At 46.0% G+C, this 17,056-nt stretch overlaps 1 protein-coding gene across 2 annotated transcripts in view; it reads left to right on the top strand.

The window, feature by feature from the left end:
- The first annotated feature begins 4,241 nt into the window (after positions 1–4,241).
- Positions 4,242–17,056, top strand: part of tmem235b (transmembrane protein 235b) — a 101,109-nt gene continuing 88,294 nt past the window's right edge. For both annotated transcript variants that reach the window (XM_063074567.1, XM_063074566.1), the window contains exon 1: positions 4,242–4,490. In XM_063074567.1, the coding sequence (XP_062930637.1) occupies positions 4,271–4,490 (220 nt within the window). In that variant the 5' untranslated portion in view covers positions 4,242–4,270. The remainder of the gene's footprint in view (positions 4,491–17,056) is intronic.

The raw sequence follows: 17,056 nt of genomic DNA, 5'->3' as shown, positions 1-17,056 counted from the left end.
GCTGTTATCTTAATTCTGTGCACATGTGTGGTTATCATTGCTGAACTGTTGCATTTATTATCCTTTCGATTCCTGTGTTGCTTGTTTCTTTAATAAAACTTTCTTAGTTCTAGTAATCCAGACTCCAACTGAGTGATCCATTTCTGCTGGTTTGGCAACCCAGTTACGGGGTACGTAACATTTTCCTCTCCACCCGGCTTCACCTCATCACCTTCCCCTCTAGCTCTCCTCCTTCCCCTGCCCCCACCTTTTCAATTCTGGCATCCTCCCCCTTCTTTTCCCGTCCTGATGAAGGGTCTCAGCCCGAAATGTCCACCGCTTACTCATTTCCATAGATGCTGCCTGACCTGCTGATTCCTGCAGCCTCTTGAGTGTGCTGTCCCGATAAACAATCCGGTGTCAGGTTTCCGGACATGGAAACATCAGGAGCATGGATAACAACTTGCTGCGTGAGTGAAACTTAAACGGAAAATGCAGGTCAGACAACATTTACATAGTATAGTCATAGTCATACTGTATTGATCCCGGGGGAAATTGGTTTTCGCTACAGTTGCACCATAAATAATAAATAGTAATACAACCATAAATAGTTAAATAGTAATATGTAAATTATGCCAGTAAATTATGAAATAAGTCCAGGACCAGCCTATTGGCTCAGGGTGTCTGACCCTCCAAGGGAGGAGTTGTAAAGTTTGATGGCCACAGGCAGGAATGACTTCCTATGACACTCTGTGTTGCATCTCGGTGAAATGAGTCTCTGGCTGAATGTACTCCTGTGCCCAACCAGTACATTATGTAGTGGATGGGAAACATTGACCAAGATGGCATGCAACTTAGACAGCATCCTCTTTTCAGACACCACCGTCAGAGAGTCCAGTTTCATCCCCACAACATCACTGGCCTTACAAATGAGTTTGTTGATTCTGTTGGTGTCTGCTACCCTCAGCCTGCTGCCCCAGCACACAACAGCAAACATGATCGCACTGGCCACCACAGACTTGTAGAACATCCTCAGCATAGTTCGGCAGATGTTAAAGGACCTCAGTCTCCTCAGGAAATAGAGACGGCTCTGACCCTTCTTGTAGACAGCCTCAGTGTTCTTAGACCAGTCCAGTTTATTGTCAATTCGTATCCCCAGGTATTTGTAATCCTCCACCATGTCCACACTGATCCCCTAGATGGAAACAGGGGTCACCGGTACCTTAGCTCTCCTCAGGTCTACCACCAGCTCCTTAGTCTGTTTCACATTAAGCTACAGAGGGTGTAAAAGAGAACCAGAGCTGGACGTGTACCAGAGCAACATGCAGAAAATACTGGAGGAACTGGACAGGTCAATGTTTCGGGCTGAGATCCTTCATCAGGACTGGAAAGAAAGGGAGGAGAGCCAGAGGAAGAAGGTGGGGTGGAGGGGTACCAGCTTTCAGGGGCTAGGTGAAGCCAGATAGTTGGGTGGGTGGGGGAGGGTGGATGAAGGAGGAAGCTGGGAGGGGAGAGTTAAAGTGCTGAAGGAGAAGAGTCCGATGGGAAAGGACAATGGACCATGGAGCATGGAAAGGGAGGTGTTGGGCAGTGAAGAAAAGAGATGGGGTGAGAGGGTAACCAGAATGGGAATGGAAAAAAGAGAGAAGGTGAGAGGGGAGAAAGAAATTGACAGTTCTTTTTTACCAGAGGAGATATCGATGTTCATGTCATCAGACTGGAGGCTACCTAGAGCTGTGCTCCTCCTGCCTGAGTGTGGCCTCATCGTGGCAGTAGAGGAAGCCATGGACAGACACGTCAGAACTCTCACCATACCGGTGGTGCCTGATGCACTGAAAGCTTCCAGCATTTTCTGTTTTATTTTTAATTTCAGATTTCCAGTGTCTGCACGTTTCTCTTTTGCTGAGCAAGTGAGCCGACCAGCAGTCCACAGGTTAGCTCTCTGCCACGGCTATCAGACTTCAGAACCAACCAGCCCTTGGACATCCTCTGGCTGTGCTACTGCCAATTTCTCAGTCTCGTAATTCTACCTGTGCTCCATGATTGACACTTCAACATTTTTCACTGCTTCAGTCTGCACTTCTGTCCATGGACCATTCTGTTGTTTTATCTGTTTTATTTATTTAGTGGAATAGGCCCTTCCAGTCCTTCGAACTGCACCATCCCACCTATTTAACCCTATCCTAATTGTGGGGCAATTTACAATGAACAATTAACCTACTATCTGGTGAGCCCGTGGACTGTGGGAGGAAACCAGAGCACCCGGAGGAAACCAGAGCACCCTAAGGAGACCAGAGCACCCGGGGGAAACCAGAGCATCCAGAGGAAACCAGAGCACCTGAAGGAAACCGGAGCACCCGGAGGAAACCAGAGCACCCGGAGGAGACCGGAGCACCCAGGGGAAACCAGAGCACCCGAAGGAGACCGGAGCACCTGAAGGAGACCGGAGCACCCGGGTGACACCAGAGCACCTGGGGGAAGCCGGAGAACCCGGAGAAGACCGGAGCACCCAGAGGAAACTGGAACACCTGGAGGAAACCGGAGCACCCAGAGGAAACCGGAGCACCCAGGGGAAACCGGAGCACCCGGCGGAGACCAGAGCACCGGGCAGAGACCGGAGCACCCGGAGGAGACTGGAGCACCCGAAGGAAACTGGAGCACCCAGGGGAAACCGGAGTACCCAGAGGAAACCAGAGCACCTGGAGGAAACCGGAGCACCTGGGGGAAACTGGGGCACCCAGAGGAAACTGGAGCACCCAGGGGAAACCAGAGCACCCGGAGGAAACCCATGCCGTCATGGGGAGAATGTACAAACTCATCACAGGCGGTGGCCGGAATTGAAACAGGTCACTGGTACTGTAAAGCGTTGTGCTAACCACTATGACACCGTGCTGCCCCACTGTTTAATTTTATTATCAACACAAGAAATTCTGCAGATGCTGTAAATCGAGAGCAACATAAAAATGCCGGAGGGACTCAGCAGGCCAGGCAGCGTCTATGGAAAGGCACTATGGACAGAGACTCTTCGTCAGGACATTCCCGCTCCACTCTTTCCCTTCCTCCTACCTACTTATTTTGGCTTCTGTCCTCTTCCTTTCCAGTCCTCACAAAGAGTCTGAGCCTGAAACATCAACTGTTTATTCCTCTCCAAGGTACTGCCTGGCCTGCTGAGTTCCTCCACCATTTTTACGTGTAACTCGGTATTTATGATTGATAGTTCACTATGTGAGCGAGGAACTTCAGTGAAAGCTGGTCTTTGCCACAGGCCAAGTCTTTATGTATATTTGAGGCAGAGGTTGATTGATTCTTCATTGGTCAGGGCATGAAGGAATACAGGGAGAAGGCAGGAGATTGGGGCTGAGTAAAATTGGATCAAGCCATGATGAAATGGCAAAGCAGATTCGATGGGCCAAATGGCCTAATTCTGCTCCTCTATCTTATGGCTTGCCATATTAAACTAAGTCTGATCATACTGTAAAGATCTGTCGGTACCGCTGGTTAAGGACACTGAGAAAGGGAAATGGGAAGCACGCTTTCCACAGTTAAATTGAGATTGAGACCTCAACAGCCGGAGACAACTCTTCTTTAAAAATGCTTTTAACGCTTTCCTTTCCATCGGTGACTGACAGTGAAAACCTCCAGGTTGCAATGAACCATCCGTAAAACAGCGAGCTACCGTAGGGTTTCCACCTAGAACGTCGACAATTCCTTTCCCATCACAGATGCTGCTCGACCCGCTGAGCTGCTCCTACAGACTGCCTGTGACTCCTAATTCCAGCGTCTGCAGCCTGTTAGATGTCCGGACCACCGAGCTGTACCGAAACCCGAGCAACACACACACACAGATGCTGGAGGAGCTCAGCAGACCGGGCAGCATCTATGGAGAGGAACAAAGAGTCGACATTTCGGGCCGAGATCCCTCATCGGGATTGGCCTGCTGTCCCTGCCCTGGGACCCACGGCCGACGTATGACAACAGTATGTGTTCAGATCGCTAACATTAGACCATCGCTGGTTTACCTAAAGGGCAACCTTCCAGATGGGACACTCAACGCTTCCGGTTCGTTCAGATCATCTTGACGCCGATAACCAGCAAGAAGAATAAAGTAGATGTCCCAAAACTTGTAACCGAGGGAAAGGACGGGGTATTTATTATCAATTGGTAAGTAATTTTCATTTGAGCCCTGTCCCTTGCTCCTGGATGGGATGGGAAATTCGATCGATCAGAGGAGGAAGCGAACCGACTGGGGAGATGCAGCGGGTGTGGGGAGGGGTGGTCTCAAGCCAACAAAATGATCTCGCCCGACACAGCCTGCGAGACTCGGTACATGATGGCTCACGGAACAGTCTGCGTGACCGCCGGGTTAACGGGGCTCCTAAGTTTCGTGTTCCTGACGGTCGCGATCGCCACGGATTATTGGTACGTTATCGACGTGTCGGATTCCCGTTACAACAATGGGGAGGGCTGGGAAGACTTAAACTCCCATTCTGGGCTGTGGAGAATCTGCGAAGGTAAAATATCCTAGCGATATCCGACTAACCAGCAGTCATTGTGATGTTATTGCATTGATGTGTATTTTAAAATCTTAATTGCCGAGTGTTTCCTGGGAGGTTTGTCCCTTTTATTCTACCGGAACCGCTTAAAACAGCATCGATAATATTTTATAACATTTGCGATAGTTCCTTAGTCTCGCAGTGTGTTGTCGGAGTTGACTTTCCGCGGCATTCTCCGGACTAGCTGTAATGGAATTATTGTTGTTGTTACATGGGAGGGAATTAATCTTCCGAGGTGAGTACGGGTTCTCAGAGATAATTACCAGCGGCTGCCGTTTCCCCCGGCTACATGTTGGAATTCAGAATCTATTCCCCCGCATTGTGTATGATCAATCAAGTTTACCAGCAGCGGTGGGTGCGCTCCCGAAAGATAGAGATATATAAACCCGGGCCATTCCCAGATGAATCCCGTCGCCAATCGGGATTAAATCTCAGAATTTTACCTTCCCTTAATCGGGAAGAACCAAGCCAGGAAATTTTAACGTGCCGAACAGCTATTGACGAATTTGTTGAGTAATGTAAGAAAGGCAAAGATTGCTCCGAATCCTCCGGTCAGCCGCTCTCGCAACAGTTCTGATGTTAACGAGGCAGATCATCCCTTCCCTCTGTATCTTTGGGACGAGTATATATAAAAAAAAATACGATGCACTGGTTAAGAGGTTTTAAACTAGAAACCACTGCTGATTAGTGCCGGACGCCACTGGGAGGATGAGATTGAGCAGACTGCGGTTTGAATGAGAGAGGAGAAATCGGGGTTTGTCATGCGGGGATTTATGCTGGATTCCAATTAACATTTCACGACATTGATCGTGATAGAGTGGTCGGATGGCCCTGGACCGCTAACCATTTAAACACAGCCTGAACCAGTGGTCCAATTATGAAGCAAGTGAAATCTCGCTGGGTACAGGATCAAAACGGGTATGGGGTAGGTGGCACTGGGTTAATAATCGTGCCTGTTGAAATGAGGCTTCAGCACCCAATTTGAGGTCCATAAATTATCCTTCCTAATCACCTTGCCTTACTCAGTGTTAGGAACCTACAGGTTCAGTACTGGACGGCTGATTCCATCTGTGGTTCCAGGCAGCCGATTTCACCAAAGATAAGAAATGTGTTGGTTGAAAGACGACGCTAGTATTGCTCAAGGTCTGCGGGAGAGGGCACAAAACCTCTCACGTTCTTCACACAACACATATCAAAGTTGCTGGTGAACGCAGCAGGCCAGGCAGCATCTCTAGGAAGAGGTACAGTCGACGTTTCAGGCCGGGACCCTTTTCTCGGCCTGAAACGTCGACTGTACCTCTTCCTAGAGATGCTGCCTGGCCTGCTGCGTTCACCAGCAACTTTGATGTGTGTTGCTTGAATTTCCAGCATCTGCAGAATTCCTGTTGTTCACATTCTTCACGTCTGCTCGAGAAGAACTTACATCAACAACACAATCCGGTTCCGTTTACGCATCTTTTGATTCCCTTGATGCCCAGCTATTGATTTCGCTCTTAAATCTACTTCTTGGCCTCAGTTTGTGTGGTTTGATTGTACCGGAGTTCTTAATCCGCTTTGTTTGCCGAAACACAGGGAAATGCGTCGTCAACGACCAGCACAATTCGGCCCTCGAAAGCTAGCGAGGCTGTCTGCCCTGCTGAGTTCCTCCAGCATTTTGCTCGGCCCTCAAGGGTATGTTGCCAAAACTCACTAACCCTAATCGTAGGCCTTTGGCATTTGGGAGGAAACCAGACCGCCCGGAGGGAACCCATGCAATCACGGGGGAGAACGTAGAAACTCCACAGTCATCTGCGGAAATCGAACACCGAACGCAGATCTCTGGCGCTGTAAAGCTGTACCACCGTTACCATGCCGTCCCACGGTACATTTCACCTCATTTGGCCCATGGTTAGCTGTTGACCATTAAGTACGTGACCTCTGATTGTTCACAGTCCCGCCAGGGGGAACAATCTAATGTTCTGGGAGTTGTGTATGTGTCAGTAAGATCAGCTCCCATTCTTACAAACCCCGAAGGCCTGTTCCGCTTAATTTCGGCTCACAGGATAGTCATCTGGTCCCAGAAAGCAATCGAGTGAAGACATAAAAGACTGCAGTTACGGAAATCTGGAGCCTAAGAGAAACAAACTGCTGGAGGAACTCAGCGGTCCAGTAGAATCCGTGGAGGGAAATTAACAGCCAGCGTTTCCAGTGAATCTTCCTCATGGCAAGTGCGACCCTCCACGGGGAAGGAGATGCAAACAGCAGCGGATGGAACCCCAACTGTGAAATCTTGGATAGATGCCACAAAACATCTACAGCCTACGGTTAGAACAAAAGTTAAATTATTCCTCCTAATCACTTTGGCTTCGCTGCAGATTAACTGGTCTATTTTTTGAGTCCAAGGACACCCCCACTTGTGATCTCAGGATCTGTCTCACCAATTAGTAAAAACTCCCAACGTGGATAATTTCACACGTTCTCGAGTTGTACTCCACCAGCTTCCTTCTTGCCCAGTCACAGATGGTTCTGGCTGAAGTACGTAGTCCCAATATCAAGTTCAAGTTTCTTGCCATTCAGCCGTAGACATGCATACAGTTCAGCGGAACAGCCTTTCTCTGGGACCACAGTAATATATCACACACAGCACGTGAAATTAATACAATGACATTAATAGAACAAAAATTATTCTGTAGATGTACACGCTGACATAAAGTGCCTATACGACGTATACTTAAATCTACAACGGTTTAATACACTGGCGCTGTCATAAATAGTGTACAGGGTTGTCGCACTGTCAGCTCCCATTTGCATTCAAGTTCCTCAAAGGATGCGCTCAATCTCACCGCCTTTGATTCTCCACAAAATATATTCAGAATGGGACTGAGAGGGGCGGGTGACGGGCGACTGGAAACTCGCTATAGCTTCTGCAGACTAAATGGAGATGCTCGGCACAACAGTCACCCAGTCGGTGATTGACTTCTTCAGCATAGAGGAGACCACCGTCAGGAGCTTGGACTGCAGTGCGCTAGACGGGAAGAAGAACACCCAAACTACTGCTTTATCCAGAAGGAATGCTTGCAAGACTGGATGGTGTCTCGAGGGTTCCCCAACCTCTTTTTACGCCATGGACCTCTAACATTAACCGAGGGGCTCGTGGACCCCGGGTTGGGAAACCCCGGAAGGGAAGCGGTAAAAGAATATGTGCTATGCCTTGTGCGTTTGCAGGAGAACGTGCCGTGAGAAGATAGTAGAGGCGGAATTGCAAATAGGGGAGTAGTGAAGGGAACAGTCTCTTCACAATGCTGGGAGTGAAGGAAGAAGGGAGACGTATCTGTTGGTGGAGTGCCATTAAAGATGGTGGAAACTGTTACGGATGAACTAATGGATGTACAAGATGGTGGGATAGAATACGAACATCAGATGAACCGCGTTGTTGCTCTGGATTACGGTCTTCTGCACAGTTCCGGTGAAGTTCAACACCAGGGTCTGGAGTTCCCTATAAGCTGCCGCACAGTAACCGAAATGCTCCCGCGCACATAGCCGTTGTTGCCACTAATATAAGTTTGAATTTGGAAAAGAGAATGTTGTACGACTGACAAAAACATACTCAACTGCTATGACGAACTACGACGAAAGCGTTGCCTCAAAAATATCGCAGCATTACCGTGATTTGAAATTTGTCGTTTCTGAGAAGGTTAAAACTGGTTCAGTTAAGATGTTCACTGATATGTTGAACAATAGTTTTAGAAAAGAAGAATGTGAAGAACCGTCAATTCCTGCTGACGTCCTTGGAACCTTTCAAGCTTCTAGTGCTGACTGTGAACGCGGATCCAGTCTTGGCATTCCAGCAAATGTAAATCCAGAAACAGACTAAAAATGATTTGGATGATCTAATGAGGATTAAGGCGTTATCTTTCACCTGGATGCGAAATCAATCTGTACGGTGTTTATAAACAACCGGTTTGTATAAAGAGACAAGAAAAAAATTACAAAACGTAAAAGATTTTTTTTGGTTGTACTGTATTTAATCATACAATTCAATTAATAAATAAATCAAAAATATCTGATATTCGATTTTCATTCTAAATATTCAATGTATGCATGTTACAAAAAAAAACTTTTAAAGTTCCGCGAAGTTTTCAGGCCGCGTCAACAATTATCTGCTCAGAGCGATGGTTGGTCCAAGCAGTTGTAAAAAAAATAGAGGAAACGTTGCCAGAGTCCGGCTGAAACGGACCCGAAAGTATGATGGTGCTGTCCGGCTGAAACGGACCTGAAGGGGATACATCGGGGACCGCTCAGTGGGAACTGAAAGGGTGATGCAGCGGAGGCGCCAAAGAGGATCGAAGGAGGATGCATCAGGTGTGTCGCTAAAGCGGACCTACTAGGACGATGGTGTGGTGGCGATTAAGCGGACCTGAAAATTATACACCTGGGTAGCCCTAAAGCGGACCTGAAAGGTATACACTTGGGTACCCCTAAAGCTTACCTGAGAGAGATACGTCAGATTGCCGCTAAAGCGGATCTGTAAAGGATGCACCGGGTGCGCGCTGAAGCGAACTGAGGGCGGATGATGCGAAAGCGAAGCTAGAAAGAATACACCACGGTGCCGCTCAGAGGGAACTGAGGACGGGGCTGAAGAGATCCTAAAAGCGGATAAGATCGGAGTCTCGCAAAAGCAGATCGTGAAGTGCGATGGCGCGGTGGCGCAACCAAACCTGAAAGGGATCCATCAGGGTGCCGTTAAAGCGGATCTGGAAGGGATCCGAAACCGCTAAAGCGGATCTGGAAGGGATCAATAAGGGAGCTGCTAAAGAGGACTTGAAATAGATCCACCAGGGAGCTGCTAAAGTGTATCTGTAAGGGTGACTATTGAAAAAAATTATTATTCATTGACAGGACGTGGGGGTCGCCAGCATTTATTTGCCCATCCCTAGTTGCCCTTGAGAAGGTGGCGATGAGCTGCCTTCTTGAAACCTTCTTGCGCCGTGGCGCTCAAACAGACCCGAAGGGAAGATGGCCAATTATTTCAATTTTGAAATAAGAAAAAACAACATTAAAATTGAGAGAATGACCACGACACTACGACTGCTAGCGTTGTCATTTACAAAGATGGGAGCCGCCGACATTGCGAAGTATTTTATTGCGCCGTTAAGTGCGAACAGATGTTCCCAGGGAAATGCATTGTAGCAAGGTGAAGGTTGTTTAGGTTGCACTCCATGGGGTTTTGGATAGGTTTGTCGCATGAGACAGGTTGGATAACGGAATCATGGTTGACAAGCAAGATGGAAGATTTAGTTAAGGGGAGGCATCCTTAAAGTGGAGGCATTCTTAAAGAACAGGAAGGGATCCTGAAACTTATAAGGTAGCCAGGAAGGAGCTCAGGGAGGGACTTAGAGAAGCTAGAAAAGGACACGAGGAGGCCTTGGTGATGAAGATTAAGAAGACCCCAAGGCATTCTAGACTTAGCTGAAGAACAAGAGGATGACTAGAGTGAGGGTAGGACCACACAGGGATAAAGGGAGAAACCTGTGCCTCAGGGCAGAAGAGGAAGGGGAAAGTCCTTAATGAATACTTCGCTTCATTATTCGCCATGGAGGTTGCCCTTGAGGAATGTGAGGTCAGCGTAGAACAGGCTAACGTACTGGAGCATGTCGAGATGAAGAAAAAGGTAGTGTTGGACCTTCTGAAAGATATTTGGATAAATAAATCCCTGGGGTCAGAAAGGAAATGCCCCAGGTTGCTATAGGAAGTGAAGGAAGAGATTGCTGGAGTGTTGTTAATGATCTTTGCATCCTCCCGGGTCCCAGGAGTGATTCCAAAAGATTGGAGGATGGCAATGTTGTTCCATTGTTCAAGAAAGTTAATAGGGATAATCTTGAGAATTATAGACCAGTGAGTCTGATATCAACGGTGGACAGACTATTGGAGAGGATTCTTATTGACGGGATTTACAAACCTTTGGAGGAGCAGTCTTATTAGAGATAATCAGCTTGACTTTGTGGAAGACAGGTCATGTCTCATGAGCTTGATTGAGTTTTTGAGATGGTTACAAAAGAAGTTGATGAAGGTAGAGCAGTGGATATGGTGTATATGATTTTAGTTGGGCATTTGACAAGGTTCCCCATGGAAGGCTCATCAAGAAAGTTATGAGGCATGGGTCCATGGAAATTTGGCTGAGTGTCTCAGAATTGGCTTGTTCACAGAAGGCAAAGGGGTAGTAGAAGATGGAGTATTTTCTGCTTGGAGGTTGGTGAACAGTGGTGTTCCACAGGGGTAATTTCTGGGACCCCTACTCTTTGTAATTTTTATAAATGACTTGGATGAGGAAGTGGGAGTAGGGGTTGGTTAGTTTGCAGATCAAACTAAGGTTGATGATGTTCTGGGTAGGGAAACACCAGTATATAGAAGTTGCCCTCCAAGCCATAAACCATCCTGACCTGGAAACATATCTCAGTTTCTTCAATGATGCTGGGCCAAATTATATAGACTTCCCTCATATAACATAGAACATGGCACAGTACAGGTCCTTCAGCCCACAATGTTGTGCTGACCTACTCCAAGATCAGTCTAACTTTTGGCTCCAATGTTGCCCTCCATTTTTCTTTCACTAGGGGCACTTAAGAATCTCTTAGGCACATGGATGATAGAAAAATGGAGGGTTTTTAGGAGGGAAGCATTAGCTATATCTTACAGTAGGTTAGAAGTCTAGCACAACGTTGTGGGCTGAAGGGCCTGTACTGTGCTATAGTGGTTTATATTGTATCAATGTGCCTAGCTAAGAGACTCTTAAATGTCCCTAATGCCTCTTATCATCTTCTAAATCTCTATCAAGTCACATCTCATCCTCCATCACTCCAAAGAGAAAAACCCAGCTCACTCAACTTATCTTCATAAGACATGCCTTCTAGTTCAGTTAGCATCCTGGTAAACTTCCTCTGTATCCCCTTGAAAGCCCCCACATCCTTCCTATAATGAGGTGACCAGAACTGAATCCAATATGTGGTCTCACCAGGGTTTTATAGAGCTGCAACATTACCTTGTGGCTCTTGAACTCAATCCCCGACTAATGAAGGTCAACACACCATACACCTTCTTAATTACCCTATCAGGTCATGCGTCAATTTGAATCTAGTTTTCCTGAATATATTCAACAGATCATAATAGAAACATAGAAAACCTACAGCATAATACAGGCCCTTCGGCCCACAAAGCTGTTCTGAACATGTCCTTACCTTAGAAGTACCTAGGCTTACCCATAGCCCTCTATTTCTCTAAGCTCCATGTACCTATCCAGGAGTCTCTTAAAAGACCCTATCATTTCCGCCTCCACCACTGCCACCGGCAGCCCATTCCACGCACTTACAACTCTCTGTGTAAAAAACTTATCCCTGACATCTCCTCTGTATCTACTTCCAAGCACCTTACAACTATGTCCTCTCATGCTAGCCATTTCAGCCCTGGGAAAAAGCCTCTGACAATCCACACGATCAATGCTTCTCATTATCTTGTACACCTCTATCAGGTCACCTTTCATCCTCCGTCACTCCAAGGAGAAAAGGCTGAGTTCACTCAACTTATTCTCATAAGGCATGCTCCCCAATCCAGGCAACATCCTTATAAATCTCCTCTGCACCCTTTCTATGGTTTCCACATCTTTTCTGTAGTGAGGCACAGTACTCCAATTGGGGTCTGACCAGGGTCCTATATAGCTGCAACATTATCTCTCGGCTCTTAAGCTTAATCCCACGATTGATGAAGGCCAATGCACCGTATGCCTTCTTAACCATAGAGTCAACCTGCATAGCAGCTTTGAGTGTCCTATGGACTCGGACCCAAAGATCCCTCTGATCCTCCACACTGCCAAGAGTCTTACCATTAATGCTATATTCTGCCATCATATTTGACCTACCAAAATGAACCACCTCACACTTACCTGGGTTGAACTCCATCTGCCACTTCTCAGCCCAGTTTTGCATCCAATCAATGTCTCGCTGTTACCTCTGACAGCCCTCCACACTATCCACAACACCCCCAACATTTGTGTCATCAGCAAATTTCTAACCCATCCTTCCACTTCCTCATCCAGGGCATTTATAAAAATCGCGAAGAGTAGGGGTCCCAGAACAGATCTCTGAGGCACACCACTGGTCACCGACATCCATGCAGAATATGACCCATCTATGTTTGTACAACCACTCTTTGCCTTCTGTGGGCAAGCCAGTTCTGGATCCACAAAGCGATGTCCCCTTGGCTCCCATGCCTCCTTACTTTCTCAATAAGCCTCGCATGGTGTACCTTATCAAATGCCTTGCTGAAATCTACATCTACATCTATGGCTCTACCTTCATCAATGTGTTTAGTCACATCCTCAAAAAATTCAATCAGGCTCGTAAGGCACGACCTGCCTTTGACAAAGCCATGCTGACTATTCCTAATCATATTATGTCTCTACAAATGTTCATAAATCCTGCCTCTCAGGATCTTCTCCATCAATTTACCAACCACTGAAGTAAGACTCACTGGCCTATAATTTCCTGAGCTATCTCTACTCCCTTTCTTGAATAAGGGAACAACATCCGCAACCCTCCAATCCTCCGGAACCTCTCCTGCCCTCATTGATGATGCAAAGATCATTGCCAGAGGCTCAGCAATCTCCTCCCTCACTTCCCACCGTAGCCTGGGGTACATCCCATCTGGTCCCAGTGACTTATCCAAATTGTTGCTTTCCAAAAGCTCCAGCACATCCTCTTCCTTAATATCTACATGCTGAAGCTTTTCAGTCTGCTGCAAGTCACCCCTACAATTGCCAAGTTCATAGTTAAAGAATAAGAGAGGGTAGAAAGCGTTAACAGGTCTGAATAGCATCCAGCAAATCCTAAGCCTAGCCATCATGGGAGTCATTTCACACTAGAAGCAATGAAATCCTTTGTTTCATTTTTAGGAAAAACTCCAATTCAAAGAAATGTATCCAATACAAGGGCAAAAGATAATACAGTGTATGCCCTGGAGACTGGTTGAGGGGTTGGTCAATGATACGCTGCACCACTCATGGATTAGTATAGGTCTGCAGTGTAACAATGATCATGATATAACTGGTGACCTTAGCTGGATTGCATTTGCCTGGCCTAATAGGCATGGCTGCAACTTTTAACAGTGAGCTCAGTTTCCGAGCAGAATCCTGACGTGGGTTGTTAACTTGCGATGTTTCACCAATGGTGAGCGTGCAACAGCTGATAAAATCTATCTGATTTCTCTTTGCTGAGAAATGGGCCAACCATATACTGTATTCCATCTGTTACACTTGTTTATGACACTAAAAGCGCCTAGTTGGAATTGTTCCTGTGTTTTTGGGTGTTAAGTATTAATGATGTGCACACACATAAATGGCATGCAGACCTAGCTCGAGCCTATATACTGTGACTGTTCAGGGAGCACGCAGGACATAACGAAAAGCAGTGTAGCATGTCAATTTGATGTCAACATTATCATTTTGTATTCCAGTTCTCCCACAAGTGCCCTTCTTTAACCTCGCATGTTTGAACCAGTAGGGAGGATCAACTCTATCCACCTACACTTTTTAAAAGAATTGATAATTTCCAAACTAATTGCTGGTTAATTGTTTTCCCTATGATTTTTCTTTGGTGCTTTCTTCAGTTATTTTGAGTTGAGAAGACCACAGGGTGAAGTTACGTGGTGATCAGGACTTCTTAATTGCTCCTGCACAACAGACTTACTCCAAAGTGTCAGTGAGTTAGTTGGAATAAAAACAGAAGCTGCTGGAATGAGAACTTTTTTGGTCTTTGGGCCTTTTGTCAGAACAGGGAAACAAAGAATCCTGAGTCCTGAAGAGGTGTCTCGGCCTCAAACGTTGACTGTTTATTCGTCTCCATAGATGCTGCCTGACCTGCTGAGTTCCTCCAGCATTTCACGTGCGTTGCTTTGGATTTCCAGCATCTACAAATTTTCTTGTGTCTAATAGGGATTACAAGTTAGTTTTAAACTGCAGAGGAAGTAGGGGGTGAGGAATTGAATTGGTAGAAATAGGGATTATCTCCTATAGAACATAAAATATTACAACACAGGAACAGGCCATTCGGCCCACAATGTTGTGCTGAACTAATTACATTGGTAATCAAATGCTCAACTAAACTCTTTGACCATAATACAATAAGATATAGGAGCAGAATTGGGCCATTTGGCCCATCGAGTCTGCTCCACTAGTTCATCATGGCTGATCCAATTTTCCTCCCAGCCCTAATCTCCTGCCTTCTCCCCATATGCCTTCATGCCCTGACAATCAAGAATCTATTAAGCTTTGCCTTAAATATACATAAAGACTGGGCCTCCACAGCTGCCTGTGACAACAATTTCCATGGATTCACACTCTCTGACTAAAGAAATTCCTCCCCATCTCAGTTCTAAATGGACCTCCCTCTACTCCGAGGTTGTGTCCTCTGGTTTTATATTCTCTCACCGTAGGAATCAACCTCTCCACATCCACTCTATCAAGGACTTTCACCATTCAATAGGTTTCAATGAGGCCACCTGTTATTCTTCTGAATTCAAGTGAATACAGGCGCAGAGCCATCAAATGCTCTTCATATGACAAGCCATTCAATCCTGGAATCATTTTCATGAACCTCCTATGAACTTTCTTGAGTTTCAGCACATCCTTTCTAAGATAAGAGGCCCAGAACTGTTCATAATACTCCAAGTGAGGCCTCACCAGTACTTCATAAAGTCACAACATTACAGAGTTGCTTTATTTTCTAGTCCTCTTGAAATGAATGCTAACATTGCATTTGTCTTTCTCATCACAGACTCAACCTGCTAATTAAGTTTCAGGGAATCCTGCACAAGGACTCCCAAGTCCCTTTGTGCCTCCATTTAGAAAATAGTCAACACTTTCATTTCTTCTACCAAAGTGCATGACCATACACTTCCCTACACTGTATTCCATCTGTTAGTTCTTTGCCCATCCTTCTAATCTAAGTCCTTCTGTAGCCTCTCTACTTCCACAAAACTACCTGCCCCTCCACCTATCTTCACATCGTCTTCAAACTTTGCAACAAAGCCATCAATTCTGTCATCCAAATTATTGATATATAACGTAAAAAGGATTGTTTCCAACACAGACCCCTGTAGAACACCATCAGTCACTGGCAGCCAATTGGAAAAAGCTCCTTTTATTCCCACTCTTTGTTTCCTTCCACTCAGCCACTGCTTTATCCATGGTAGAATCCTTCCTGTAATACCATGGGCTTGTAGCTTGTTAAGCAGTCTCATGCGTGGCACCTTGTCAAATGCCTTCTGAAAATCCAAGTACACAATATCAACTGATTCTCCTTTTTCTATTCTGCTTGTTATTTCTTCAAATAATTCCAACAGATTTGTCCAACAAGATTTTCCCTTGAGGAAACTATGCTGACTATGGCCTATTTTATCATGTGCCTCCAAGTACCCTGAGACCTCATCCTTAATAATCAACTCCAACATCTTCCCAACCACTGAGGTCAGACTAACTGACCTACAGTTCCCTTTCTTCTGCCTCTTTTCCTTCTTGAAGAGTGGAATGACATTTGCATTTTTCCAGTCTTCCAGAACCATTCCAGAATCTAGTGATTCTTGAAAGGTCATTACTAATGCCTGCACAATCTCTTCAGCCACCTCTTTCAGAACGCTGGGGTGGACAACATCTGATCCAGGTGACTTATCTACCTTCTGACCTTTCAGTTTCCCAAGAACCTTCTCTCTATAGAAGTGGTAACTTCACACAATTCATAAGCCCTGACACCTGGAACCGCGTTTCCTATGCAATGTCTATATCCTTCCATCTCCTGCACATTCATGAGCCTGACTAAAAGCCCCTTGACTGCCCTCATCGCATTTGCCTCCACCACCAATCCTAGCACCCACAACCATCTGTGTAAGAGAACTTGCCCAACGCGTCTCCTTTGTACTTTCCTCCTCTTGCGAAGTTGCAGCAAGGCAAGGCTAAGATAATGTCCAGGTAAGGACAGTTTACAGATCGTGTGCAGTCAACCCTGGCAAGAAAGCTCTTTGAAGAGCATAGCTTCCCTTTGCAGAGCCGGGGGCCTGAGCCATTAGGCTTACAGAGACAAGGTAAGGATGTAATTGAAGGATGCAAGGCACACACCAACCAGGGAACAATTGCTTTATTAAATTTGAAGTGTCATTGGTTGTTAGCTTGTAGTTTCTAATGACTGTATTGTGAATGATTAATTGTGCAAATAAGGAATTTGAAAATACATGAAGTTACCAAATGATGAATATACGTATCCAGCTAGTCAATTCTGTATAAAAATGACATTTCTTTGTTCAGGCTTCAGAACAGTGTAATTACAGGAGCCACACTGTTCTCCGTGTTCACAAGTAAACAGAGTGGGATTGAGGAATGAGTGTGGGTTTTCAGAATCCAGTTAATCAGCAACGACACTCTAGCTTAAGAGCACAAACTCTGGTCTTGGACATTTTGATCGTAGATTCACTGCACAGAAACAGGCCCTTCAGCCCATCTAGCC

The sequence above is a fragment of the Mobula hypostoma genome, chromosome 22 (assembly GCF_963921235.1).
Source record: "Mobula hypostoma chromosome 22, sMobHyp1.1, whole genome shotgun sequence".
NCBI classification, from domain to species: Eukaryota; Metazoa; Chordata; class Chondrichthyes; order Myliobatiformes; family Myliobatidae; genus Mobula; species Mobula hypostoma.
This window is presented reverse-complemented; position numbering and strand designations above follow the sequence as displayed.